Source organism: Fusarium falciforme, chromosome 12 (assembly GCF_026873545.1).
Source record: "Fusarium falciforme chromosome 12, complete sequence".
NCBI classification, from domain to species: Eukaryota; Fungi; Ascomycota; class Sordariomycetes; order Hypocreales; family Nectriaceae; genus Fusarium; species Fusarium falciforme.
Genome location: NC_070555.1, coordinates 1,345,531 through 1,369,530, shown reverse-complemented (window position 1 = coordinate 1,369,530; position 24,000 = coordinate 1,345,531). Strand labels below are relative to the sequence as shown.

The 24,000-nt window shown below is 51.0% G+C and overlaps 9 protein-coding genes across 9 annotated transcripts; 5 read left to right on the top strand and 4 right to left on the bottom strand.

Moving 5' to 3' along the window:
* Nucleotides 1-471: 471 nt before the first annotated feature.
* On the top strand, nucleotides 472-2,083 carry NCS54_01420900 (GH43-C2 domain-containing protein; the record flags this gene model as incomplete). The annotated part of the gene is made up of 2 exons (XM_053159368.1): nucleotides 472-634; nucleotides 687-2,083. 2 exons carry the CDS (start codon nucleotides 472-474, stop codon nucleotides 2,081-2,083), a joined length of 1,560 nt encoding a protein of 519 aa, XP_053015343.1.
* A 2,241-nt stretch (nucleotides 2,084-4,324) lies between these two features.
* Nucleotides 4,325-5,738, top strand: NCS54_01420800 (INTRADIOL-DIOXYGENAS domain-containing protein; the record flags this gene model as incomplete). The annotated part of the gene is made up of 2 exons (XM_053159367.1): nucleotides 4,325-4,793; nucleotides 4,849-5,738. The coding sequence occupies exons 1-2, from the start codon at nucleotides 4,421-4,423 to the stop codon at nucleotides 5,736-5,738; spliced, it is 1,263 nt and encodes a 420-aa protein (XP_053015342.1). The 5' UTR covers nucleotides 4,325-4,420.
* A 1,330-nt stretch (nucleotides 5,739-7,068) lies between these two features.
* Nucleotides 7,069-8,628, top strand: NCS54_01420700 (Hypothetical protein; the record flags this gene model as incomplete). The annotated part of the gene is made up of 2 exons (XM_053159366.1): nucleotides 7,069-7,398; nucleotides 7,450-8,628. Exons 1-2 carry the CDS (start codon nucleotides 7,084-7,086, stop codon nucleotides 8,626-8,628), a joined length of 1,494 nt encoding a protein of 497 aa, XP_053015341.1. The 5' UTR covers nucleotides 7,069-7,083.
* A 302-nt stretch (nucleotides 8,629-8,930) lies between these two features.
* NCS54_01420600 (MFS domain-containing protein) lies at nucleotides 8,931-10,513 on the bottom strand (the record flags this gene model as incomplete). The annotated part of the gene is made up of 4 exons (XM_053159365.1): nucleotides 8,931-9,320; nucleotides 9,378-9,519; nucleotides 9,578-10,060; nucleotides 10,113-10,513. The coding sequence occupies 4 exons, from the start codon at nucleotides 10,511-10,513 to the stop codon at nucleotides 8,931-8,933; spliced, it is 1,416 nt and encodes a 471-aa protein (XP_053015340.1).
* Nucleotides 10,514-11,056: 543 nt separating this feature from the next.
* On the bottom strand, nucleotides 11,057-11,446 carry NCS54_01420500 (Hypothetical protein; the record flags this gene model as incomplete). Its single annotated transcript, XM_053159364.1, has 3 exons — nucleotides 11,057-11,168; nucleotides 11,222-11,280; nucleotides 11,336-11,446. 3 exons carry the CDS (start codon nucleotides 11,444-11,446, stop codon nucleotides 11,057-11,059), a joined length of 282 nt encoding a protein of 93 aa, XP_053015339.1.
* A 963-nt stretch (nucleotides 11,447-12,409) lies between these two features.
* Nucleotides 12,410-13,847, top strand: NCS54_01420400 (Hypothetical protein; the record flags this gene model as incomplete). The annotated part of the gene is made up of 2 exons (XM_053159363.1): nucleotides 12,410-12,693; nucleotides 12,776-13,847. The coding sequence occupies 2 exons, from the start codon at nucleotides 12,410-12,412 to the stop codon at nucleotides 13,845-13,847; spliced, it is 1,356 nt and encodes a 451-aa protein (XP_053015338.1).
* Nucleotides 13,848-14,464: 617 nt separating this feature from the next.
* On the top strand, nucleotides 14,465-15,610 carry NCS54_01420300 (Hypothetical protein; the record flags this gene model as incomplete). The annotated part of the gene is made up of 1 exon (XM_053159362.1): nucleotides 14,465-15,610. The coding sequence occupies exon 1, from the start codon at nucleotides 14,516-14,518 to the stop codon at nucleotides 15,608-15,610; it is 1,095 nt and encodes a 364-aa protein (XP_053015337.1). The 5' UTR covers nucleotides 14,465-14,515.
* An 81-nt stretch (nucleotides 15,611-15,691) lies between these two features.
* On the bottom strand, nucleotides 15,692-19,437 carry NCS54_01420200 (Beta-galactosidase; the record flags this gene model as incomplete). Its single annotated transcript, XM_053159361.1, has 14 exons — nucleotides 15,692-16,671; nucleotides 16,725-17,024; nucleotides 17,079-17,489; nucleotides 17,543-17,693; nucleotides 17,745-17,782; nucleotides 17,836-17,928; nucleotides 17,977-18,179; nucleotides 18,230-18,270; nucleotides 18,323-18,460; nucleotides 18,509-18,652; nucleotides 18,700-19,072; nucleotides 19,122-19,144; nucleotides 19,193-19,247; nucleotides 19,301-19,437. 14 exons carry the CDS (start codon nucleotides 19,435-19,437, stop codon nucleotides 15,692-15,694), a joined length of 3,087 nt encoding a protein of 1,028 aa, XP_053015336.1.
* A 1,317-nt stretch (nucleotides 19,438-20,754) lies between these two features.
* Nucleotides 20,755-21,717, bottom strand: NCS54_01420100 (Abhydrolase-3 domain-containing protein; the record flags this gene model as incomplete). The annotated part of the gene is made up of 2 exons (XM_053159360.1): nucleotides 20,755-21,282; nucleotides 21,352-21,717. The coding sequence occupies 2 exons, from the start codon at nucleotides 21,715-21,717 to the stop codon at nucleotides 20,755-20,757; spliced, it is 894 nt and encodes a 297-aa protein (XP_053015335.1).
* Between the last annotated feature and the right edge of the window lie 2,283 nt (nucleotides 21,718-24,000).

Here is a 24,000-nt window from a genome sequence, read left to right as displayed (position 1 = left end):
TGAGGGACGAACCGAGCAGATGTGACCCTGTCAAGGCCAGTCTGCGGGGAAGCAGATGAGGATCATGGGAAAAGAGCCCTGTCGATTGAAGAGGAGGCCGAACGCTACTGGGGTTTTCCGACAGGTTCTCCGACAAGCCGAGTACGCGGGTTCGGGTTGCAACCCTCCATCACGAGTCGTTTCCCGACGGTTTCCCGACAGCTAAACCTCGCTAGGGCCAGCGGTTGGAGGCGGAATTGGAGAGCGTAACTAAATGCAGCACCTCAAGCGAACGCTTGCTTTCATACTTCGGCAAGAACCTCTCCCTGGACATCGTCTCGACCAACCCATCTCTTGTTCTCACCACTGAAGATTGCGGGGAATGACACCATCATGATCTTCGTACAGAGGAACTATAAGTCGTCCAACTCTATCCCATGACCCCCTTGACACGCATCGCCCACGGCGGACGTCTAAACTGCCTGGGTCCTAATGTCGACGCCACGTGCAATCAACCCCATTATACCGGGCTTTGCTCCGGATCCTTCCATCGTCAGTGTCTCCGGCTGGTACTTTCTCGTCACATCCTCTTTTCACTTGTTTCCGGGGCTCCCCATTTACGCCTCTGAGGATCTTTCGTCATGGAAGCACATCGGTCAGTTGCATTGCCCCTTTTCTCTGTTCTCGATACTAACCGTCGCAAACAGGCAACGCAATTAATAGACAAACCCAGTTAAGCCTCGCAAAGTCATCAACGAGACTCTCTGCCCCAAGTCCATCAACAGGAGGCAAGATTCTTCCAGCCACCGCTGGGTTGTACGCTCCGACAATTAGACACCATGATGGAACTTTTTACATTGTGTGCACCAACGCCGTTTTCCAGAGGGAGACTGGAGCGGTAGATAAGCACAACTTCGTTATCTCTACCACAGACATTTGGAGGAGCACCTGGAGCGACCCCGTCTACTTTGACTTCGTCGGCATCGATCCAGACCTCTTTTTCGAATACGGCGCGACATACATCACGGGATCCGCGACCCCTGGGCCATGGACTCGCATTAACTGCTTCGAAATTGATATCGAAACTGGCAGGGCCTTGTCAGAGGAGCGAACTATCTGGAGAGGTACCGGAGGCGTTTACCCCGAAGGTCCGCACATTTACAAACGCAATGGGTGGTACTACCTGCTCATTGCTGAAGATGGTACCCATGTGACACACATGATCACCATGGCTCGGTCAAGAAGCATCTGGGGCCCCTACGAGCCGTGTCCTCACAATCCTGTCCTTACTGCACGAGATACCGATGAGTATATCCAACACACTGGCCACGGTGATCTGTTTCAAGACTATGATGGCATGTGGTGGGCTGTGTGTCTGGGCGTCCGAAAGGACATGCAGGGGAGGTATGCCATGAGCCGGGAAACATTCCTGACACGTGCTGGATGGGAGGGTGAATGGCCAACCTTGGCAACCGTCAAGTTAAGCCCCGATGCTGCGAATCGCAACGATGAAAGCTCTTCACTCTCTGTGGAACCAGGCGTGGACTATGTCTACATCCGAGATGCTCTTTTCGGTCACTACAACTTCGATGCACGTAGCTCCAGTATCACACTAACAGCGACCTCTGTAGATCTCTCTGACCCTGGAGCCTCTCCTTCGTTTGTTGGAAAGAGGCAGAGATTGTTGCGGGGATCAAGCGGCGTTGTGGTTGCCAACATTTCCGACGCCTGGGCATCTGGCAATCTCAAAAGCGGCCTGGCTTACTACAAGGATGAACATCGACACTTTCGCATCTTTTTCGACGCCTCCGATACCAGCATTGTCTTTGAAGAGAAGAACAAGGCCCAGGAGGTTTCTAAGACAACTCGACACGCTTTGGCAAGAGTTCCCGGGAATGTCTCATTGCTGATGAAGTACACGGAGCAAGAGTTTCACCTGATGTACGCTCTCAACTCCGAACCGGAAAGGTCTTGGATAAGACTCGCCGTTGTTGATACGTTGGATATGACAGATCCAGACTTTGTTGGGCCGGTCATTGGGATTTTTGCAGTTGCTGATGCAGAGGGACTCCAGGTCGTGTTTCGAGATTTTCACTGTGATTGAAGCCCAGGAAGATGGGATGAGGCTCCAGGTGGACAATTTGACCGCATTCTGCTATTACTCTTCTAGGCACTACCTTGGAAGATTGGATAAGGTGAACCAGATGGGCACTTGAGGAAACCCATCATTTTGTCTTGGCATGCATTTATTTTCTTTTTTTTCAGCGACATCTCTGTCGTACACAGGATCAAAGAACACACTAATAAATACATAAAACCCGATGCTGTAAATCATGGTAACTACATGCATTTATTTAATTCTCGTCAACGTCAGGTATCGAGTAAGTCTGAGTAGGGTCTCATGTTACTTTCGTAGAACCACGAGAGTGACCCTCGGCATTATCTGCCCATAACCCCAATCACCAGAGCCTAGTGAGCATCCACCATGCATTACCTCGAATAACCAGGGCCGCCATCAACCCAACACTCTACTCAAAGGCCAGGATAGAAGATCGCAACGCTGCGCCGTGTTGGTTGCGCGTCTGCTCACCGTTGCTTCGATGTCTTCCAGTACGCTGCGGCCCCAGCCGCTGGTGAACCAAGCGACCGAGTGCGCTTCATGCAATAGAACACAGTATCGAGCAGTCACAGCAAGTGCAACCTCGTCTAAATCCGCCAGCAGTAGCAGAAATCCATGTGAGAGGAGAACTCGCGATGATGTGACAACCCGCCATTCATATGGCGTGGGGGCGTATTTAACAGCGTGTTCGACACAAGTAATGTGGTCAAGAATTGCTCGCTCAACAATGTGGCTTGACCTAGGATCATGCAAATGGCATCATCCAAAGTGTCGTTCTAGTTCGTGTAGGTTATCCAGCAGTTGCTGCAACCGGACCGTGGGTTGTCTTGAGTACTGCCGTGGCTCGAATAGCGGTGCCAGGCGACCTTGATGAATGACGTCCACTGACGGCTTCAAAACAGCGTACATGCCGCGTAGAACGTGGAAAATGTCGACGAGGTCCTCTAGGGTGGGTTTGGGGCCGTCTTGGTCGTCGTGAAATACTGCCAGTGAAGCGAATGAACCAATTCCTAAGAGAACGCCGGCTACGAAACAGGCGTGGCTGACTTCGGGTGTGAGGTGCACCAGCCGAGAGCTGATACCTCGAGCGGCTTTGTTGCAGACCTCATGTCAAATATGCATGTCTCTGGCTTGGGTTGAGGTAAGCAAGGTGGAAGGCCGCCACGGCAAGGAGCTGGTGCATCAAGGCGTCATCGCGAAAGGCGAGCCGGGTATATTCGACCTGATGAATGTGACGAAACTCGACAGATCCCGGCAAACGGATTGTATGAACATGTTCAGAGCGCTCGGCAGGTCGCAACAGAAGAAGACCAACCAACCAGTGCAAGAGGATTTGAAACGATGGGCAGGGGAACAGAATGAAAGGTTGTCCTTCCTTGTCCAAAGGTTGCAAGAACGTTAGCGTGAGTGGCAGCAACACGCGTGCTCTCCGCTGCAGCGCGCGCCAATAGCTCAATCATGAGCCCCTGCCGCCCTCAGAACAAGCTTAGAATTCTAATATTCAGAAGGGCAGGGGACATGAGTGGAGAAGCTGTCGTCACCTCAGTCAAATCGCCGGAGCGACTAAAGACTTTAGTCTTAGATGGCATGAAACACAATGTCAATGGCAGGGCAAAAGAATCCGCTTTCATCGGCTTTCTTCTTAAATTGTCCTAGTTTGAGTCGGTAGTCGTAACCCACTTCCCGCGTGGTCCAAACTCTTAGCTATCTAGGCAGGGATCGGCCAAGGCGCGGGGACGCCGTATTTTCGCCAAGTTATCGGCTGGCTGCGCGTCTCGGTACAACCGAAGGATGAAGAAGAGAAGAGATGTTGGGTACTGAACACAATGGTAGTTGTGCAAGATCATAGAGTTGAACAGTCGTCTTTGGGCCATTGAGTAGACGAAATTATGCTCACTTGTCCACTACCAGCTAGGTAGGGAGCTCGTCGTCAAGGGAGGAGACAAAATGTGCCACGTGACCCTGACATGGGGGGCCGTGACAGGATCGTGATGGGTTTCTACGGTAGGGACGCGTATGCTACTAAAATCGAGCGGGGTGGAGCTGAAAGCCCACGCAAACGACGAGGCATCGTGGCTTTGATATGGGACACTTTCTAGTGGATAAGCTTACGACGTAGACGCGCGACACACTGACCTCGGTCTGTGCCAAGGTACATTGGATATATAATAATCTTGGAAGCTGCGCATCGTTCTATTGGAAGCAGATCATCCGACACTCAAAACCAATCACAGCCTTCTCATTTGTATTCCTGTCCTTCAAATTGTATTCCTATACTTTGAGAATCCTCAGTTACACCAACACCGACTCATCTCTTGCAACATGCACTTCAAGTGCTTAGCTGCCTTCGCGGCCTTGGCCTCTCTCGCTCAGGCTCACCCTGGCCACGACGTCTCCGAGGAGGTTGCCGAGCGTCGCCACTTCATCAACTCCATCCACAAGAAGGATCTCTCTCACTGTGCGGATAAGCTTCGTGCTCGTGGTATTGAGGCTCGCAACATTGCTCGTCGCTCTGCTGCCGTCGAGCAGGCTCGCGCCCTCAAGGGCGTGAGCAAAAAGAGGGATCTCGACAGTGTCCTGGCTACCGACCATGACGAGTCTGACACTGGATACACCGCGAACACTGATGTGTCCAAGCTCTTCACCGGCAACACTTCCTGTCTCTTGACCCCTGAGGTTACTCAGGGTCCTTACTGTAAAACCTCTGGACAAGGACCTAGGCTTCCGTTTGTACTGACTGATTTATGCAGACGTTGGCGGCGAGTACGTCCGCAAGGACATCACAGACGATGAGCCCGGCATCGACATCACCCTTGACTACCAAGTTATCGACGTGGATACCTGCGAGCCCGTCCCAGATGTCTACGTCGAGATCTGGCACTGCAACAGCACTGGCGTCTACTCCGGCGTCGTCGCCAGCGGCAACGGCAACTCCGACGACGACTCCAACCTCGACGCCACCTTCCTGCGAGGCATCCAGGAAACTGACTCCGACGGTGTTGCTCAGTTCAAGTCCGTCTTCCCCGGCCACTACACCGGCCGTGCCACCCACATCCATATTATGGTCCACACCAACGCCACTCTCCTCGCTAACGACACTCTTGGCAATGATATTTACGCCTCGCACGTTGGCCAGGCATTCTTCGATCAGGATCTCATCACTGCTGTTGAGAAGACTTCCCCTTACTCCAGCAACACCCAGGAGCTGACTGAGAACGACAATGACGATATCCTCGCTGAGGAGGCCGAGAATGTCGACCCGTTCATGAGCTACGTCTACCTTGGCGATGATCTTGATAGTGGTCTGTTTGCTTGGATTGCCTTCGGCATCAACACTACCTACTCGAGCCATATCAGCCCTGCTGCGAGCTACTACGAGGATGGCGGTGTTGCGAACGAGAACTCCGACAGGGGTGGTGGCCCCGATGGTAACGGCGGTCCTGGTGGCAACGGGGCTATGCCTAGTGGTATGAGCGGTATGCCTCCTAGTGGCACTCCTACTCCTTCTGGTTCAGACTCTGCTGCAACTGGAACTGAGACTAATGTGGCTTCCACCAGCACTGCTGGTGCCAAGATGCTCACTATTCCTGGTTATGGTGTTGTTGTTAGTGGACTTGGTCTTGCTATGCTCCTGAACTAAGGGGTCGATATGGCCAGTCTCCTTAATCGCTGCTCCCAAGGGCTTAAGTGAGACAGGTTCGCCATCGTCCGGCCAATCTTCATTCCCCATTGTCTGGCACACGCGAATCACATGAGGAAACCTCTGTGGAAGCAAGAACTTGGGAAACTCATTCTGCAATGTGTTCTTTATTATAGTTGAAGCCGGGCCCTTGATGGGTTAACTGAGCCAGAAGATCGAAACCCACTCTGTATACTTTGTTTTGTTGATCATGGACGATCATGCCATAAGCTCTAGCTGTTCTGGAAATAGACCAAATGCTTCCTTTCCTACGCCTGTTCCTCTGCTCACGCCTCGAATGAACCTCGAGAGAGCCATTACCGTGAATGTACTTACATAGTAACTCTTCGACGAGGTATCTAAAAGACTGACGAGACAATCTCTCAAGATTAAGATCAAGATTGCACGCATCAAGCACATGTGCGAAAGTCAGGTTGTCATAAGCACACTCACTGTCTCTTTGGAACTTATCTACTCGTTCGTTTCAGCGTACAATCTGGTGGGCGGATACGAACGCATCATCTTCTACTACACGTACCTGATCGACTGCACTGCACATAAGGGAGAATCCTAGAAGCACAGCGAGTCCTAGTTTTGCTCTGTTGACTGAATCAGAGTGCAAATTAGCACAGGCGGTCCCGATTTTTGTAGAATCTGCTTTTTAATAACGTCTACTCACCAGATTCTTCCGCGTTCTGCTTGGAGTTAGCTAACCAAACCCTATGAGGCAGCTCTACTCGTCCCTAACCTCTCACGCCCTGGTGTCTTAATCGGTGCAGCACGTTATAATCCAACCCAACTCAGCTCGCAGCCATTTTCTCAACCCCAGTTTCCCCGCCTTCAGCACCGAGCTAGTCTTGGCGAGAAGCCTGAATCCCATAAGTCTTCCGGAAACCGACCCCATGTTTTTTCGGGTGCACTGCCATGTGTTTGACCTATCATCGAGTCATCCGAACCAAACACATGATTGACAGCTATCCACAGCAGCTCTTGTCCTTGCCCAAAGCGGGTGTACGCTGTGGCAGCCCACACCCGAGCTGCACCCCGGAGCCCAGCAATGTGGAGAAGTTGACGCAATTTTCCCCTCTAAAGCCGACAAGCCCGGAGTTGTGCCATAAATTGCCTGTCTCGACCTAGCTGACACACTCTGAATAACACCACTTTGTGCTTAGACATGCCCAAAACATCATGGTTTGCACTATTTAGTCTTTGAGCCTCCGCATCGTCGGGTCGGAATGTCAGTTGTAAAACCTACATCTCGGGGTCCTTGATCATCATTTACAGCTGTTGAACAAGTGCGACGAAAATGGCTACCACAGGCAGATCCTCTCTTCTTCCCTTCCCCTCCAAGCACCGCGTCTTTATCCTCACCGACATCACAAATGAGCCTGACGATGCCGAGTCCTTCTGCCGCTACCTGACATACTCGAATCAGTTCAAGACTGAGGGTGTTGTTGCCGTCACTTCAGTATGGCTTCGAGACACAGTTGCGCCGCACAAGTTGCAGGAGATCGTCGATGGTTATGAACAGGTTGTTGACAACCTTAATGCCCACGCACACCCCGACTTTCCTTATCCCTCAGCCCAGGAGGTTCGAGGCCTCATCAAATCCGGCCCGCCGGTATGTTTCCCATATCTCCATATCCAAATTTGAAAAACGAACCAGCTCTAGGTATACGGCATGGCCGCTGTTGGTGACGATATCCCACTTAGTGAGGGTGGTGAGCTGCTCCTCGAGCGACTGACCTCTCCCGACCAAGATCCTCTCTGGGTCATCGTCTGGGGCGGCGTCAACGTGCTAGCCCAAGTCTTGCAGCGTATCCGCAACCGATCTGACGCTGCCGAACTGCGCTCAAAGCTTCGCGTTTACACAATCTCTGATCAGGACGACTGCGGCAGCTGGATTCGACAGCAGTGGCCCGACATCTTCTACATCTGCTCCGTCCATGGTTGGAACCAATACGGAAATGCTACATGGGTCGGCATCTCGGGATCTGTCGATGAGGGTGGCCCTGATCCCAGCAAGGTCACCGCTGACTGGGTCAAGGAGAACGTGCAGCTTGGCCCTCTTGGAGCTGTCTATCCCAAGCCCGCCTTCATCATCGAGGGAGATACGCCCACGTTCCTCTATCTCATGCAGAATGGCCTCAACTTCCCAGAAGAGCCTTCATGGGGTTCATGGGGAGGCCGATATCTCCCTGCGAATGTAAGCGATAAGGGCGTTCCTAACAGAGGCCACTTCTGTGATGCCGCAGATGGCGTCACCGGTTTGAACGGTACACAGTTTAGGACAAACAAGGCCACTATCTGGCGTTGGAGAAACACATACCAGAACGACTTTGCTGCGAGGATACAGTGGACATTGACTCCAGATTTCACAAAGGTCAACCACCAGCCTGTTGTTGCTGTTAACGGAGAGTTTGGTTATAAGCCTTATTACATCGAGGCCGATGCTGGATCAACCGTCACCATCGACGCATCCAAGACATATGATCCTGACGGTGACAAGCTGTCCTATAAGTGGTTCCAGTACCGAGAGCCCAGTGCCACCCAGACGTACCACGGCTACGAGGTGTCGGAGCTAGATATCAAGGAGGTTGAAGGCAGCGATGGCAGCAAGGTTGAGGTTACCATCGCGCCCCCAGAGAAGTCATGCATCGTTGTTAGGGAGCAAATCTCACTTGAGAAGGGCTTGGTTCTGCACCTCATCTTGGAGGTTACAGATGCTGGCACACCGCCCTTGACCAGCTACCGGAGAATACTGATTCAGCCTATCAACCGGCAATACAAGGGGCCGGGTGTTGCTAAGAAGTTGGACGATGAGGAGCTTGCAGCTATGATGAAGCCTTGATTGTGGTTTAAGATAGAATAATTCGCCGGACTTGGCGACAAGAAATAGAAACGCCGATGATAAGTAATCTCCCGCAAGTCTATAGTTACATGCCATTTTCTTGAGAAACAGAAGAGTGATGTTCAATCTCCCACATTATTGTATCAATCTAGATTCCCCCTCTGCAACGTTCCGTGTTCAGTCTTTTCAACATTTCTTACCTCTCCTTCATGCTTGAAAACCCTTTCGAGCCAGATTGTCATTCTTTGTAGCTCAAAGGAGATTCGAGGTGTGTTCACCACAGTTCATCTCCCATCAGCCAGTTACTCCTCGGCAGCTTCATGGTCCTGGCGGTTTCTTCTCGCCTCCACCCTCTCGTGGTTCTTGAACAGGGCGAGGAAGCCTAGATCGTAGCTAGCCTTCAGCGTACCAGCCATGATGAATGACACCCAAAAGTAGTCTGAGTCCGCAAGCAGCCCGGTGATGAGAGGTCCCAAGCTCTGGGCGCCGGTCTTGGCCACATTGATAAGCCCGGTGACCACGGTTCGTTCCTGAGGCAGAACGATGGCAGCGAGGAATGCGGATCGTGGCGCAACGTCCATAGACTGCGTGCAGGCTCGAAGGGTCAAGAACAGGACAGATAGGTGGACTTCGTCTGGGATTGGGATGAGAGCCAAGAAGATGGCAGACGGGAGATGGGTGAAGACCATTGTCTAGAATATCTCGAGGTCAGGGAACAGAACAGACATGGAATAGCATACAGAACTTACCCGGACATTTCCAAAGCGCTTTGCGAGAGAGGATGCCACAATCATGGATGCGGCGGCGATGATACTCGTAACGAAGAAGATGGATCCCAGTTTTCCTTCTTCGATATGGTAGTGCGACTTGAAGAAGTACGTAATCCATGAGCTATTTCAACCATGAGTTTTTGACACTGATAAAGAGGATGGTCGACATCGGTACTTACAGAGGAGCGAGACCTGAAGCAAAGCTATCAAGTGCAAACAAAGCGCAAAGGCAGACGACAATAGGAACACTTTCGTGAGAGATTCTTGCCCGAAGTTGTTTCTTTGGAGCAGCCTGACTGGTACTCTGTTGGGAGTTATTACCAGGAATGAGAGGTGTCTGTTCATCATTGTCGGCAGCAGCTGGCACAGGCTGTGGCTCATGGTGGATTTCCACATCGGAACTCAGGGCAATAGCTGCGACCAGCTTCAGCAGACCAAGAACGGCGTATCCGTAAAATACTCTGCGGTAGACATCGACAACGTCGATGTGGAGGCTGACGCGCATGTAATGAGTTACCCAACCGCAGGTCAAGATGCCAAACGCAGCTCCCGCAGTGCCGAAGAGGCTGTACCAAGCATAGACATCGCTCCGCCTTTCATGGTCCGTGACGTGAGCAATGATGCTCTCTTCGAGGCCTCGAAAGGGTCCAATCTCATTGCCACTAAATAAGACATGTCAGTATAAGTCATAACATACAGATGAGATGGTCGCACCCAGGGCTGATGACACCAAAGATGGCAGCAGCCAACAGTATCCAATAATTACCAAAGGTAGCAAAGACAAGTCCGCTGCCAACCATGAGGATGGCTCCTAGAGCGAGAACGGCTCTTCGACCAACACCATCAGCGAAGAGGGCAAGCAGGAAGCTAATGATAATGTCGCCCGCCAGGGTCAGAGTCATGAAAAGGCCAATCTGTGTCTGGGAAATTCCCAGCTCCCTCAGATAGGCAACCAGAACAAGTGTCGATGAACCATAGGCGAAAAGTCGGATGAACCTTTGAGTGCAAAGGATCTTGACATCGGTGGTAGAGTTGTAAAGAGAGACAAGGCCAAGTTCTTCAAGAACCCTGTGTGCGGCATTGTACCATTGCTTCGGTTCGTCGTCTGTCGCCATGATTGATTGTTGAAGCCAAAAGTCTCAAATGAAGAGTCATACAAGTTCAAGTTTTTCAGTCTGGCGAGCAACGGGGTTTCTGCTTTTTAGATTGCCTCTTGATATCGGCTCCGAGACGGACATATTACGAATGAGCAAAACCATGCTAATTTTGGCCCTGTTTGAAAGTGGATAGTCGTGTCATGGCACCGTGAAGCACAGTTTTAACTCCGACCAGCCGCCGATGCTCCGAGCCGAATTGCTCGGCTGTCTAGGGTAGTCCAATGAGATAACAGAAAAGGTAGGTAAACAGCTAAATGTTGCATTATTTGTATTCATTGTAGCTGCAAGAATATTTAATCTATCGGACAAACTAAAAAGTCCTCCCTGCGCCTAAAGGCGGCGCACGAGCAGGTCGCCTTGCTATTATGCCTCCAAGCTACCTCTCCTTTCTTTTACCCAATGCCAACTGCTCTAGCATTTCAAAATAGAAATTACAGAAGAGATCTTAGAAATAAGACGGTATCAGACTGATAATGTTTTCAACGAAGGGTCTACCCTCTACTACTGTGAAAGCCACTCCTTGAATGATCGCTTCCTCTTGACCTCGCAGTATGCATCAACTTGTTTCTCGGCGTCGACCGCGTGGTCCCCATTAGGGCAAGGGATATAGCAGCTACAGGACATTAGGGATGAACAGTAGACGGTGAGAAGCCAAAGTGGACTTACGCTGAGATTTCTTTATACACTCCACACAGACAACGCTCGTTATCCTCGCACCCGGCAGGCTGTAGACGGTATTTGTTAGGAAATTCCCACCTAGATTGCAGAAAGAAGAGGTACCTTGGCCGCTGCCTCGAGACATCGAGCAACCTTTGTCTGCTCTGCGCACCCTGATGTTTGGGCACACACTCCGGCCGCGGCCAGAAGAGCGAGGACGATGGAATATTTCATGGTGTGTAATGGCCTTTGAAGAACTTGACTTGCCCGGCCCAGAGGAAAATGAGAATAAGAAGCCACCCGAAGATTCTCACGCGGGGACAGGAGAGATATATAGGTGCAAGATCGATTTATTCACACACGCTAGAGGAACCTAGACTTGACAACCTCTGCCCATTGGGCTAGACAATTCCGGACCCAGGAGCCTTTCGCCACAATATCCGACTGCTTTCAGTCTAATGGAATTGCAGCCACCATTCCCGGCTCGTCAGGGGCGACTCAAAGTGAAGCAACGGAATGCCATCGTGCCTGGTTAGAGCCGCCATGACGCCACAAAGGGTCCACGCCTCCTCGTAGCCCCTGATATGGCTTGAGTTAGTCTTGCGGATCGACCCAGGCTTCGATTGCCAGAAATGAACAGGAAGTCAAATGCAATAGGGGTCTCGAAGACAAGAGTTTGAGTGCCCAGTGTGTGCTGGTTAGACAACCTGACGATGTCATGTCTCGGCTGGTCGCTAGCTCCGATTCGCACTGTTCCCAAGACCCGGAGTGGGGGCATATCACTCTTTTTGAGTAAAGATCGACACTTCACGGATGTCGGCAAGGAGAGAATGCGCATCTGAGAGGGGAAAGCGGTGAAAAGACTTGGCTGTTGAGATTTTAGTCGGACTATCTACAGCGTTACTCTCTTCGACCAACACCTACTTGATCATATAACTGAACCAAATGTGGGTTCTTTGGCTGAGCGGTGATGCGTGAAAGGGCGTACGTGACCTTCACTCACTCTAGCGACTGCAGCTAGCTAGCTTTATCATCATCACCACAATAATTCACTTTTCGCCCTGAGGCTTTCGTTCCGCACCAGCGGCCAATAATTGGTTGATCCTCGCTACATTCAACCCGTTCTATTACGACATCACTTTGGATGGAACTTCTCTCATATCGGAAGATCGGAAGTACAAGACTTGCAACAAAAAGATGTCTTTCCACTTGAGACGGACCCTGACAGTCCCAAGAACATTGTCATTCCTCCACAGCAATTCTATCTTTTCAGGCCCATTCTACTGCCGAGTTCAGGCGATGAAACGTACCGCAAGCTCGACAACAAGAAGACCTAAGACTAAGAGGCGTCGTGCTTCCAGTCCTGGTACAAAGCTGCCAGAGTACCATTTAACACCCTCGTTGCGTGATGAGAAGGGCGAAATTATCTGGCCAGCACCAAAGAGTAAGCTGGAAGCAGCAAGAAGTTTCATTCACGAGTGGTGCGTTGTTCATTCTTCAAGCCTTTGGTGTTGATACGAGAGAATTATTTGGGGCACATATACTTATTGAAATATTCCACAGTGTTTCAGCCAAGCAACGGACCCTTATCATTCCTGATAGAGACGCCGATGGGCTCACCTCCGGAGCCATTTTGGAGCGGACCTTGGCCCTGCTTGGCCTTGACCAGGATCTAATATCAGTTCACACTATCCGAAAAGGCGGTAGTATTCACGATGACGTGTCTCGCAAGGCCCTGTCCACTTACAAGCCTGCTTTCATCTTCGTCCTGGACCAAGGCTCACAGCAGTCTCGTCCTCTCATCGAGGCCCCCCATAGAGCGATGGTCATCGACCACCACTACGCGGAGGAGAAAGATCATCCTGAGGATGCCCTTCATGTCACGGCCTGCAACAGTCCTCCCGTCGCGACAACTTCACTGCTGACTTATCTCATCTGCCTTGATATGCACGAACGAGTAAAAGAGACATGCGACTGGCTCTGTGTCTTGGGCACACTTGGAGACTTGGGCAATAGCGTCAAGTGGGAGCCGCCCTTTCCAGACATGAAGGCGACGGTCAAGATGTATAAAATACACATAATCTATCAGGCAATCTCGCTCATCAATGCTCCCCGCCGGACCGCATCTTGCAATATCTCGGCTGCATGGAAGGCCCTGAGGGCTGCCTCCTCCCCGAAAGAGCTCCTTAGCGACAAAAATCTACTCGCAGCCAGGGCGGAAGTAGATGCAGAACTTAGGCGATGCAACAAAAGTACTGCGCCCAGATTCTCTGCTTGCGGGAGAGTAGCCGTCCTTTACATCAGCTCGGCAGCCCAGGTTCACCCCCTCATCGCCTCGCGGTGGGCTGGCCATCTATCTTCCGACAAGCTGGAAGTTGTCCTGGTTGCTAACGAAGGATACTCACCCGGCATGGTCAGCTTTTCCTGTCGCGTTCCAAAATGTGCTAGGGGCCGAGACCCGCCAGTCAGCATCATTGAGTTTCTTCGTGAAACCGCCAGCCGTGCGGCCGATCCGACACTCATAGAACGACTGGGAGAGTCCTTTGCTCGCGGACATACAGTGGCTAGCGGAGGAAAAGTACCCAAGGCCGAGTTTGAAGAGCTCATGGAAGTGTTGCAGCTGGAAGAAAGTTAAAGGGTTGCCAAAGACTAGGGTCTTATCAACGAGAACTTGACTCTTTCACTTCTGTTCCTCCGCCGTTTGACTTCTGTCCCCCCATGTCCAGCTAGGTAGGATTCGACTCATCTCCGGCTGACAATACGACCCTTGGCGGGCAGGGGCCAATGAACTCTCTTGGAATTTGGCTGCGAACTTGCCGATCCTTTCCTGTTTCACAACGCACCCGTGTGCAACCCTGGTCTTCAACTCGAGAGATGAGGTGGTTGCTCTGGTACGTCATGTAGGAAGAAGTCGTCATTGAGGCCAAAATGGGAGATATATATGGCGGAATTGGTATGATTGAGTAGCTTGAGCTCGCAGTAATCGAGATTTTACGCGAAAACACTCCAAAACACCATGTTATCATCACCAAGTCGCGCCGAAGGGACGAAAACCTGATTTATCGCTCGAGTGGGGTAGCCACCCACACCAAAGTGTCTAAGATCGTCCACCTAGGTCGGTAACACCGAACTCCATCTCGTAAATGTCTCTTGTTTATGAAGGGAGAAACTTCGGCTAGTTCGGTCTCAGAAGGTATAAGCTCTCCAGGGAACCCTTGAGGCCGTTATCTTGGGTGGCTTTTGCTCTTCCCTCACTCCTCAGCTTCTTCCTCAGTCGCCCTCGTTCTCGACAATCTTCACAAAATGAGGCCCAGCGCGACCACCTTTGCTAAGGCATTTTGCCTGGCAAACATTGGCACTCTCTCCATCGCCATTCCTACCTATGGCACCCGCGGTCCTGAGCTCAAGCACTGGCCTCCCAAGGCCGCTAAGGCCCTTGAGCGAATGATTGCCGCCAATGCCAACACTGGTGCCTACGCCGTCTTTGACATGGACAACACCAGCTATGAGTTCGACCTCGAAGAGTCCCTGCTGCCCTATCTGGAGAACAAGGGCATCCTGACCCGAGAGACCATGGACCCGACCCTCAAGCTCGTCCCCTTCAAGGATACGGATACGCACAACGAGACCTTGTACAGCTACTACAACCGCCTGTGCGAGATTGAGGATGCCGTTTGTTACCCATGGGCTGCGCAAATCTTTAGCGGATTCCCTCTACGTGAGCTCAAGGGCTACGTCGATGAGCTCATGGCCCTCAATGAGACAATTCCAACCACCTATTTCGAGGATGACAAGGTGACTGCCATTGACGTGTCTCCTCCCAAGATCTTCGAGGGCCAGGTGGAGCTCTACAACAAGCTCATGGCCAACGGTATCGACGTGTACGTTGTGAGCGCTGCCTCTGAGGAGCTCGTCCGCATGGTGGCTTCAGACCCCAAGTACGGCTACAACGTCCCGCCTGAGAAGGTCATCGGCGTGACCCTTCTTATGAAGGAAAAGAATGGCGATCTCACCACCGCTCGCAAGCAGATTGAGGACGGAGAGTACGACAAAAAGATTCAGCAGCAGAACCTGGATGCCAAGATGACCCCGTTCCTATGGGCCCCGGCTACTTGGAAGGCCGGCAAGTGGGCCGCCATTCTCACCTACATTGACGAGTGGAAGAAGCCTATCCTGGCTGGCGGCGATACTCCCGACAGTGACGGACCAATGATCTTCCATGGAGTTGATGTCAAGAAGGGGGGCATTCACTTGTGGGTTGATCGCAAGGAGAGCTACAGCAAGCAGATCCGTGGCATGATTTCAGACTTTTCCAAGGCTCAGAAGAAGGAGGGACTTCCAGTCACAGCAGACAAGAACTGGGTTATGGTCAAGCCCGCGGACCTCCACGGAGAATAGATTCTAGACTAGTCTTTGGTCTCAGCCAATATTTGCCCAAAGCACCTAGTTTTCAAGTGTCTATCTGCGAATACCACTTAATCACGCATACTCCAGTCTATCCTTTGTCCAACCCGGGCGGAGGTACTCGCTGTCGAACCTCACATCAAAGCTAGAAGAGTGAACGTAGTCAAGCTCCCACTCAACCTTGATCTCTCCTCCTTGAGCACTTTGGCTCCAAACTGTCACTGCAATGGTGTTCTCTCCGTTGTAGTTGAGCACACCGGGAGGAACAGGGAAAGAGGTCTGATGGCCGATGTAGGGGTTGAATCTGCCGTACTGGTATCCGTTGACAAACAGTAGGGCTCTCACTTGGTTGCTGTATCCAGACTTGGTAGGCGAGAATGTCGAGTCGGAGGGGGCGGTCAGCTTGAAGGAGATGGAGACATCAAGACCCTTGGGGACATCCAAGTCTGCAGTTGTCCGGTACACCCGGACACCCGAAGAAGGGTTCTCCAAAGTCGTCTTCTTGGAGTAAGACGTCCACTTGTCGTCTGGGAAGCCAGGAAGATGCATACCAACACGCTCGGCGTACAGTCCACCTTCGTTGAGTGGACCTCGGATTAGGTCAAGAGAAGGCTCACCACTTCCTGCAGTGCCTGCAATCTTCCACTCAGAGAACTCGTAGCGCTCCTTGCTTGGGCCAAGCAGTGTTGCGTTGGTGATACCTCGAGGAGCCAGCGCAGCTTCACGAAGGTCATGGCCTGAGTTGTCCATCAAAACGACCAAGACGTTCTCCTTCTTGGCGAGTGTGGCATTCTTGAATGAGAATTCCTGTCCCTGGGCGCCGAGCCAGGATCGCCCGAGCCAAGAGCCAATGTAGTCTGAGTTCAGCCAAACTGAGTAACCAAAAGCGAGACCACCAGTGAGGTTCAGGTAAACACCAGTAGGTGGCGAATCAGTTGTAGGGAACGTGGCTCGGTAGATGTGGTTGCCGTAGTGAATATCGTACTCATCAACGTATAGGACGGGGTTGTTGAGATCAGGGACCACATTGTTGGTAGTGTTGGTCCGGTTCGCGACTATATAGTAGGTCAAATGGAGAAACTAGGCAGTTGGATACGAAAGAGCTTACCAGTCCAGGTTGTGGAAGAAGTCTTGTAGTCAGCCTTAATCTCGGGCAAACTATCCGTGTACTTCCATCGTTCCAGGCTAGGGAGCTTGAACTTAGAGGGCTTGTCAAGCTTGATAGTGTAGAGATTCCCCTTCTGGGATGTGATCTTGACCCTCTTGTCGTTCCAGGCGATTGTCTTCAGGGACTCAGGTGCAAAGACGGTCACCTGTGTTTCCTGGTCCAGGTCTCCGTAAATGCTGAGCTTACGCTTCTTCTCATCGTAAGAGGCCGAGCGGACAAGGTAAGGGCCTTGAACCAAAACTGAAGACACAACATCATTAGAAGTCATTCTTTCAGAGCTGTGTATAAACATACCGGTATTGTTCGCATCCACAAGCGGGTGGTTATCCAGAGCAGGGGCCCAGAAATGGTATGCCGTTTCACGGTCAACGAGGACAATAGTTGACCCATCTTCTAAACCGAGAGTGAAAAGTCCCTTCTCTTGAGTGTACGTCACAGTGACATTCTCCTTGCCCGCCTTGACCTGCAGATCCTTCAGAGCTTTGCTTGTGGACTTGACCTTGGTATGCTCTTGAAGAGTAAACTCGCCAGTCTCACCCTCGGGAAGCCAGAGGACAAGGACTTCCTTCTTATCAAATGCCGAATATGTCAAAACTTCGGCCGTCGAGTACAGCAGCTTCTTGTTGCCAAAGTTGAAATCGGTGACGAGGATCTTGGACTGATGGCCGTTAATGGTGATCTGGTCAGCGTACTGAGGAATCAAGACTGTCATCGTTAGCATCTAAACGAGCACTTTTCAAAGAATAATAAGCGCTCACATTCTCCCTCAGAGGTCTTGACCTTGACCTTGAACTGTTCCTTGGTACCAGAGGGAGAGTAACTGTGTCGGGTCACGTAGAACGCGGCATCATTGTCGACATTTCTCAACTCAGAGACGAGAATCTCTTTGTTGGTAGAAGCCGATGTGCTCTGGCTGGGTCAGTACGCGTCTTAGCGATGTTGGAAAACAACTGCACTCACGTTTTCCACTCGCTCGGTCTTGGTCAAGTCGTGCGCGGCTATGCTCGAGTTAGAAATCTTATGTCAATATTGCCTTAGAAATAGATCTCACCTCGGGTGAACAGAGTGAGCAGCTTGGTCTCGTAGAACTTGTCCCAGATGAAGCGGTTCTCCGAGATGGGCGAAGAATAATCGTAGCTCGAAGCTGATAAAATTAGTCAAAGGCCATCTCAAATGTATGGCCAACACTTACCAACCACAGGACAAGCAAACCAACCCCAGTTAGTGCCACCGTACATCATGTAAAGGGAGATCGCCGTAGCCTGTTGAGCCACAAGATCACGGTAGAAGAGGTTGGCAAAGTCAGGACCAATATCACTGGGACAACCTCCTTCAGGTCCACCCCATGGGTTGTAAGAGCCGCCTTGGAACTCGGGGAGGAAGTTGGGTTGCGATCTTAGAACTGTCAATGAGAAAGCCAAGACTCAAATATGGGAGAAACTTACGGAGATTGGACATTGAAATACGAGACGTAGTCTTGAGTTTTCTACATATTATCAGTGTTTGCCCCAGGTATGAGGGACTCTGGTCAGACTCACATAAGGAATGTATTGGCCATTGGTGCCAGTACACTCGCTCAAGTTGCAGCTCCAACAAGAGGGATAGCTGTCGACGCCTACGACGTCGACGTTGCCCAGTGCATTAGGCTCAAAGTCGTTAGACCAGGCAAATGTTCGCTACACACGGTTAATCTTTCAGCTCAGGACACAAATGAGGACACTTACAGTGTTTGGAGCATTGTGGAATAGTGGCACGTCGATTCCAGCATCTCTGGCAGTGTCCTGCAGCAGCTGCATGTAGTTGGCGACAGGCTTATGGACAATTCTCTTGTCTTGGTTGTCCCACTGCCAGCCCAATTCATTTTCGATCTGTCTCGTTAGCCTCGCGGCTTTCATGAGGTTTGAGGATATGGTACCTGGAACATAGCTACGTTTCCACCGTTTGTAATAAGATGGGGCTTAATAATGTGGGAAATCTCGGTCCAGTAGTCCTTCCAAGCTGCCGTGAACCGGGGATCATCGTCACGTAGACCTCCATACTCTCCTGTAGTGACCCACACGGGGAATCCACCAGCGTTTGCCTCGGCATTGACGTAAGGTCCAGGACGGATGAGCAGGTAAAGTCCAATCTCCTTGGCAAGCGTCATGATGGAAGTAAAGTTGTGGGCGCCGCTCTCAAAGTCGAGGTGACCTGGGATAGGCTCGTGGTAGCCCCAACTGTTGTAGATGGAAAAGGCGTTGAAACCAGCAGCCTTCATCTTCTCCAAGAGATCTCTCCATAGCTCGGGGCTGGTGGATGTTAGTAGGGTAACAGCTTGTCTGGGGGCTTGCTACTGACACTGGCAGACGCCAATAATGGAACTATTCTCGTATTAGATGAGATAACAAATCAATTGGATAAGTTCTTACCTCGCCCGAGAAGATAAAGAGTCTTTCTCCGTTGATGAAATAGCTGTGGGTATCCCTGGGAGCAATAAATCAGCTAATACCATGCTTCGGGCAACCGTATTTTCCCACCATTGGACAAGATCAGTGAGCCCATTGTCCTGGATTGGATCACTCGTCTTTTGGCAAGTCGATAGATCCACGAGGCCCCCAAGCGTGGTTGCAAGCAGGCCAAAGGCCCCAAGCCTAGAAATTGAAGGGAACTTCATTTTCAAGATGTCCCCCACAAACAGAGCAAGCCTCAGGTGTGCTGAATCCCCTTCTCGCCCTTCATAATCAGGTTCTTATAGCAACTGATATGACCTTACGCCTCGGTCCTTCTTCTCCCGTGATGCCGTGACGCAATGCCCACTTGACTGGCGGGCTCTAGGGCCGAATGGGCCAAACCCCAAAGCCAAGGCCGGGGTTCGGCCAATTCACACCGATATTGAGGGGTACATGGGATGATGCTGGAAGTGCCGGACATTATTTGCATCAATAGGAATTTTTCCATGTGCGGGAATTAGCCGTCCATCGACATGGGGTTACATTTTGGGGGGCAGGCCATCCTATTCAGGCGATCTAGCGTGTGTTGATCAACTGTCGACCACCACCACACGAATTCTTATTGATGCGGCTATTGATCATATTGTAAACCTTATTATACCTATTCACGGGCCGAGGAACCTAATTCGTCATTGCTCTTGCCAGGTTTGCATCAAGCCTTGATGCATCACGCATCGATGTTGCATCACCGCCTGTCAAGACATCATCTGCTTGCATCAGTCAAATGACAGTATTTTTATGATGCCGTGATGCTCTGGGGAAATTACACATCATCTGAGCTCAGTCACCTGCACCTTTCTTATTTCACATGCCCTAGATGTCACAGACTGGGTAGGATAATCAATCGGCCAATGGACCGTGCTTGATCGGCAGCATCGGCTTGCTACCTAGCAAGGCCCGCTCCCTCACTTGAACCCATGTTCCATATTGAGAAGGTCGGAAGACCGGCTAGTCACCAAACTTGCAGACAAGCCTTCAATAGCGACCCAATGAGCTGTGCTTGTGACAGGAAGCCAAGTTCCGAGGTAATGGTGGGAGTTCCTGCATGAGCGTGCTTTTAACGCATGCGAGGTAATCTCCCATTGCAACCACCTCTGAGACAACTGGCTTTTGGTGTTATACTTAAGGGTGTTTAGCATGGGGAAGTATCGTCAATTGCTCAACGACCGCCTTTCACTTCTGCGGGATGACCAGAGGAAAACGGAAGGTATTCTTTTTCAGGAATTGGTGCAACAGCACCTTTGCCATGCTCACAGTTCCAATCTGGACGACCCAGGTCAAGGGTTCAATTCCAAGTGCCCCTTCCGGGTTTTCAGCGAATTTAACGAGTGATTTTCTAAGTCTAAATAGATTTCAAGGGCATAAAGAATACCTCGATACCTAAAAGTATCAATCACAACAACGGGATGTCGAAAGTGAAAGCCTGTCGGCGTGGACCTTGAAACGACATAAAGTGCAGCAGGGGTGACCATAGTAATCCCTCAAGCTCTCTTCAAGGCGCTCATGCGGCTCTCCTTGGCCCTTTCATACCAGCTGAGATTCAGGAAGCCATCGAACCCATGCGGCAGACCAGGCCAAAGGTGGAACTCGACCTCGACATCCTCCCGAGCCAATCGAGAGGCATATTCAATGTCTTCATCTCTAAACAGATCCAGAGCTCCAACCTCAATGTAAGTCGGCGGCAGACCCCGCAGGCTGGCGGCTCTAGCCGGCACTGCATAGGGCAAGATGTCACTATTCTTTCGAGCTTCGCTAAGATAAGCGTCCCAGGCGACAACATTCGCATCCGGCTTCCAGACCATAAGCTCGATACTCGGATCGTCATCTTTTACTTTGGTTCGGTCATCGAGCATGGGATAAATCAGAATCTGCTTCGCCAGGGGAGGTTCAAGTTTGCGGTCTCTAGCCAACAGAGCGGCGCCAGCAGCAACTCCTCCTCCAGCGCTATCTCCATGGACAATGATCTTGGTAGGGTCGATGTTGAACTCTTGGGAGGACTCTGACAAGTGCTTGATGACCGCGTAGCAATCCTCAATGGCGCAAGGTGCGGGATGCTCGGGGGCCAATCAATAGCTCACAGCAAAGTATGGCAGGTCAGAGTCGTGAGCATAGCGGGCGATCCGAGGTGTAAAGATTTCAACGCTATTAGAGAAGAAGCCGCCGCCATGTAAGTAGACCACGGCAGGTGTCGGCCTTTCCGACTTGGAAGCCGCCTCGGTGGCGAAGCGTGTGACTTTGATATCGACTTCATCATGGCCCCTGACGATATAGACCGTCTGCGGGACAGCGGGCGGCGCAGGAGCAAAGTCGTTGGCCGCCGTCATGATCATGTTCATGGTCGCCCGCCTGCCATAGATATCATTGGACTGTTGGGGTGGCTGGGGTCCACTCATGAATGGCTCAATGGCCTTTAGGTACTCGGGATCAAACTTGAGGCCAGACATGGTGGGATAAAGATGGACGATGAGACTGGTGATGGTGTTGAAGTCTTGAGATATGGGGATTCTTTCTGGAGGCTGCACTTGATACTTATATATGTTTAACTCCTTCTATGACTTGCTGACCATGCCAAGCGTTTAGTAATATTCCTTCTTAAGCTCGGTCAATGACGGTTTCCCGAAGGCCGTCAGACGAGGCGTAAGATGGGCCCAAAGTGGGCTCTGGCCGCATGCTTGGTCATCACACACACAGAATAGCTGGCCTCGCGAAAGAGAATCGCGAGAAGCGAGCTACAGGGAACAAGATGGCCTCGATTAACAATGTGAGTGAAATACTAGTGGATTGTAACGACACTCGCGGCAACGAGAACCGTTAGCCACCTTGATTACCGCCTAGCCGGGTCGAGGAAATCACCGCCGCTCTCCCCATACAATTTTGGTGCTGGTACTGGCGGTGTTTTTTTTCGACCCGCCTGCCGCCCTGGCTTCTTGTTCTAGGTCTTGGGTTTGCCAGCCAGTCATCGTATAATTTCCTTTTCTGGCATAGCCATTCAAGTCGGTGGCTACTAACCAAGTATTGGTCTGCTGCAGCCTCGTAGCTGGGGTTTGCGTTCCTTCGCTTGAAGACTGCCTACCAGGGCTCAACCAATCGGATTGCAAGTCACGTATCGGATCGACCGGTGAGTTGGGAGTGCGAACAGGCCGAAGGTTTGTGTAGGCGGAATTGGCTATGGGCTACATTCCTTCTATATGGAAGAAGGCCATCTTAGTCGGCGAGACTAGCCAAACAGCGTTGCGTTCATACGTCTCGATCTCACTCCGCCAAGCCCAAGTCCCTTGACGTGGAGTCTCTCAGCCCATGCGTTCCACCAATGACGAAAACACCCAAGGTCAAAACTGTATTAGCTGATTCCAAACCTGTATAAATTGCGGATCGCCGTTGTAACCAGTGCAGTACCAACAATACCCTTCGCTTAAAAATCTAGCCCCCGTGCAGTTCACGATCCTGCAGTGGTCTTTGACTCCCGGTCGAGGGCAGTATTGATAGCCTGTGCGAGTTGTGATAACACGGAGGCATCTTCTGCAGTAGAAGATGTACTGTGTAATGATGCACATCGTCGTTGGAATGGCTCCTTGTGGGGTGGATAGCGACGTGGTAGTGGTAAAGGACTCGCCGTTGTCTGCAATGGAGTGGGAGGAGTGGTTTTGGTATCGAGGGATATGATGGAATTTATACCTCGCTTATTCTAGCAGCGCCACTTAGTTAGTCAATGGATGGAATATGCGGCTGGCCGTGATGCAAGAGCTCTCTGATAGTATCATCAATCACCCACGAGATGTTGAAGTACGAGGTCAAGGACATAACTGAATTGTACACGGCAAGTTGATCACTTGATTTTTAATGATGCGTGGACGACTATTCTCATGATGGGATCTTGGGTTCGTGACGAGCTATTGGGGAAGAATGTATCCTTGCGTTTGCAGTGTCTTAATCAACAGCCATCTTGCCTATTGTCATTACCTACTAGCCGTTAACCGTGAGTCATGTCTGGCCCCAAAGCAACTACAACGTACCAAGGTGGAATCATGTTTACCAATGGACTTGTATTGAAAGTTGGCTCTGTCCACTTAGTACTCCACTGATCATATTCGACTGGCCTCAGGGGGCCTTCTCTTCACGAACATGCTATTGAGCTAAATTGTGGTATGTATGTCAGTCGCCCACTTATCTAGCCATCCAGTAAGATATTAGGCCTGATAAGACGAGGGGTCAGTAGAGAGAAAATCATCTAACAAAAGTAGATCGTTGGTGTTTCTACCTAGTGGTGAGACGAAGCCTCCTCGCACTGGACTTCTGTTGTAAGCCAATAGACAAAGTATCCGATCTACGGAGACCGGATTTAGTACAAGTGCCTTCCATGATATAATGCCCTTCATTCTATTTTAAGGAAACGGAATGCCTCTAGCCCATCCAAACATTTGCGGCTATGAAGGGTCCGACCTCAATGAGGCCCGCCATCTGCCTGCCTGTGACGTTTACGCTTGACCGGCGAGTTGAGAAATGCAAACTGGCAAAAAGATCCTGTGTAACTGACCAAAGGAAAAAACTTAGCCAGCAAATTTAGCAGCCTCAACCGGCCAAGCCAAGCCTGCCAACCAGGCAGGAAAAGTCTGGTGACCGGCCAGTTTAACGAGCACAACCCGCCAAACATTATTGTATATAAGACTTGTATATGTATCAATTAAACCCAGTGTCACTATCCTTGTTACATTCCATATAGTGCGGTA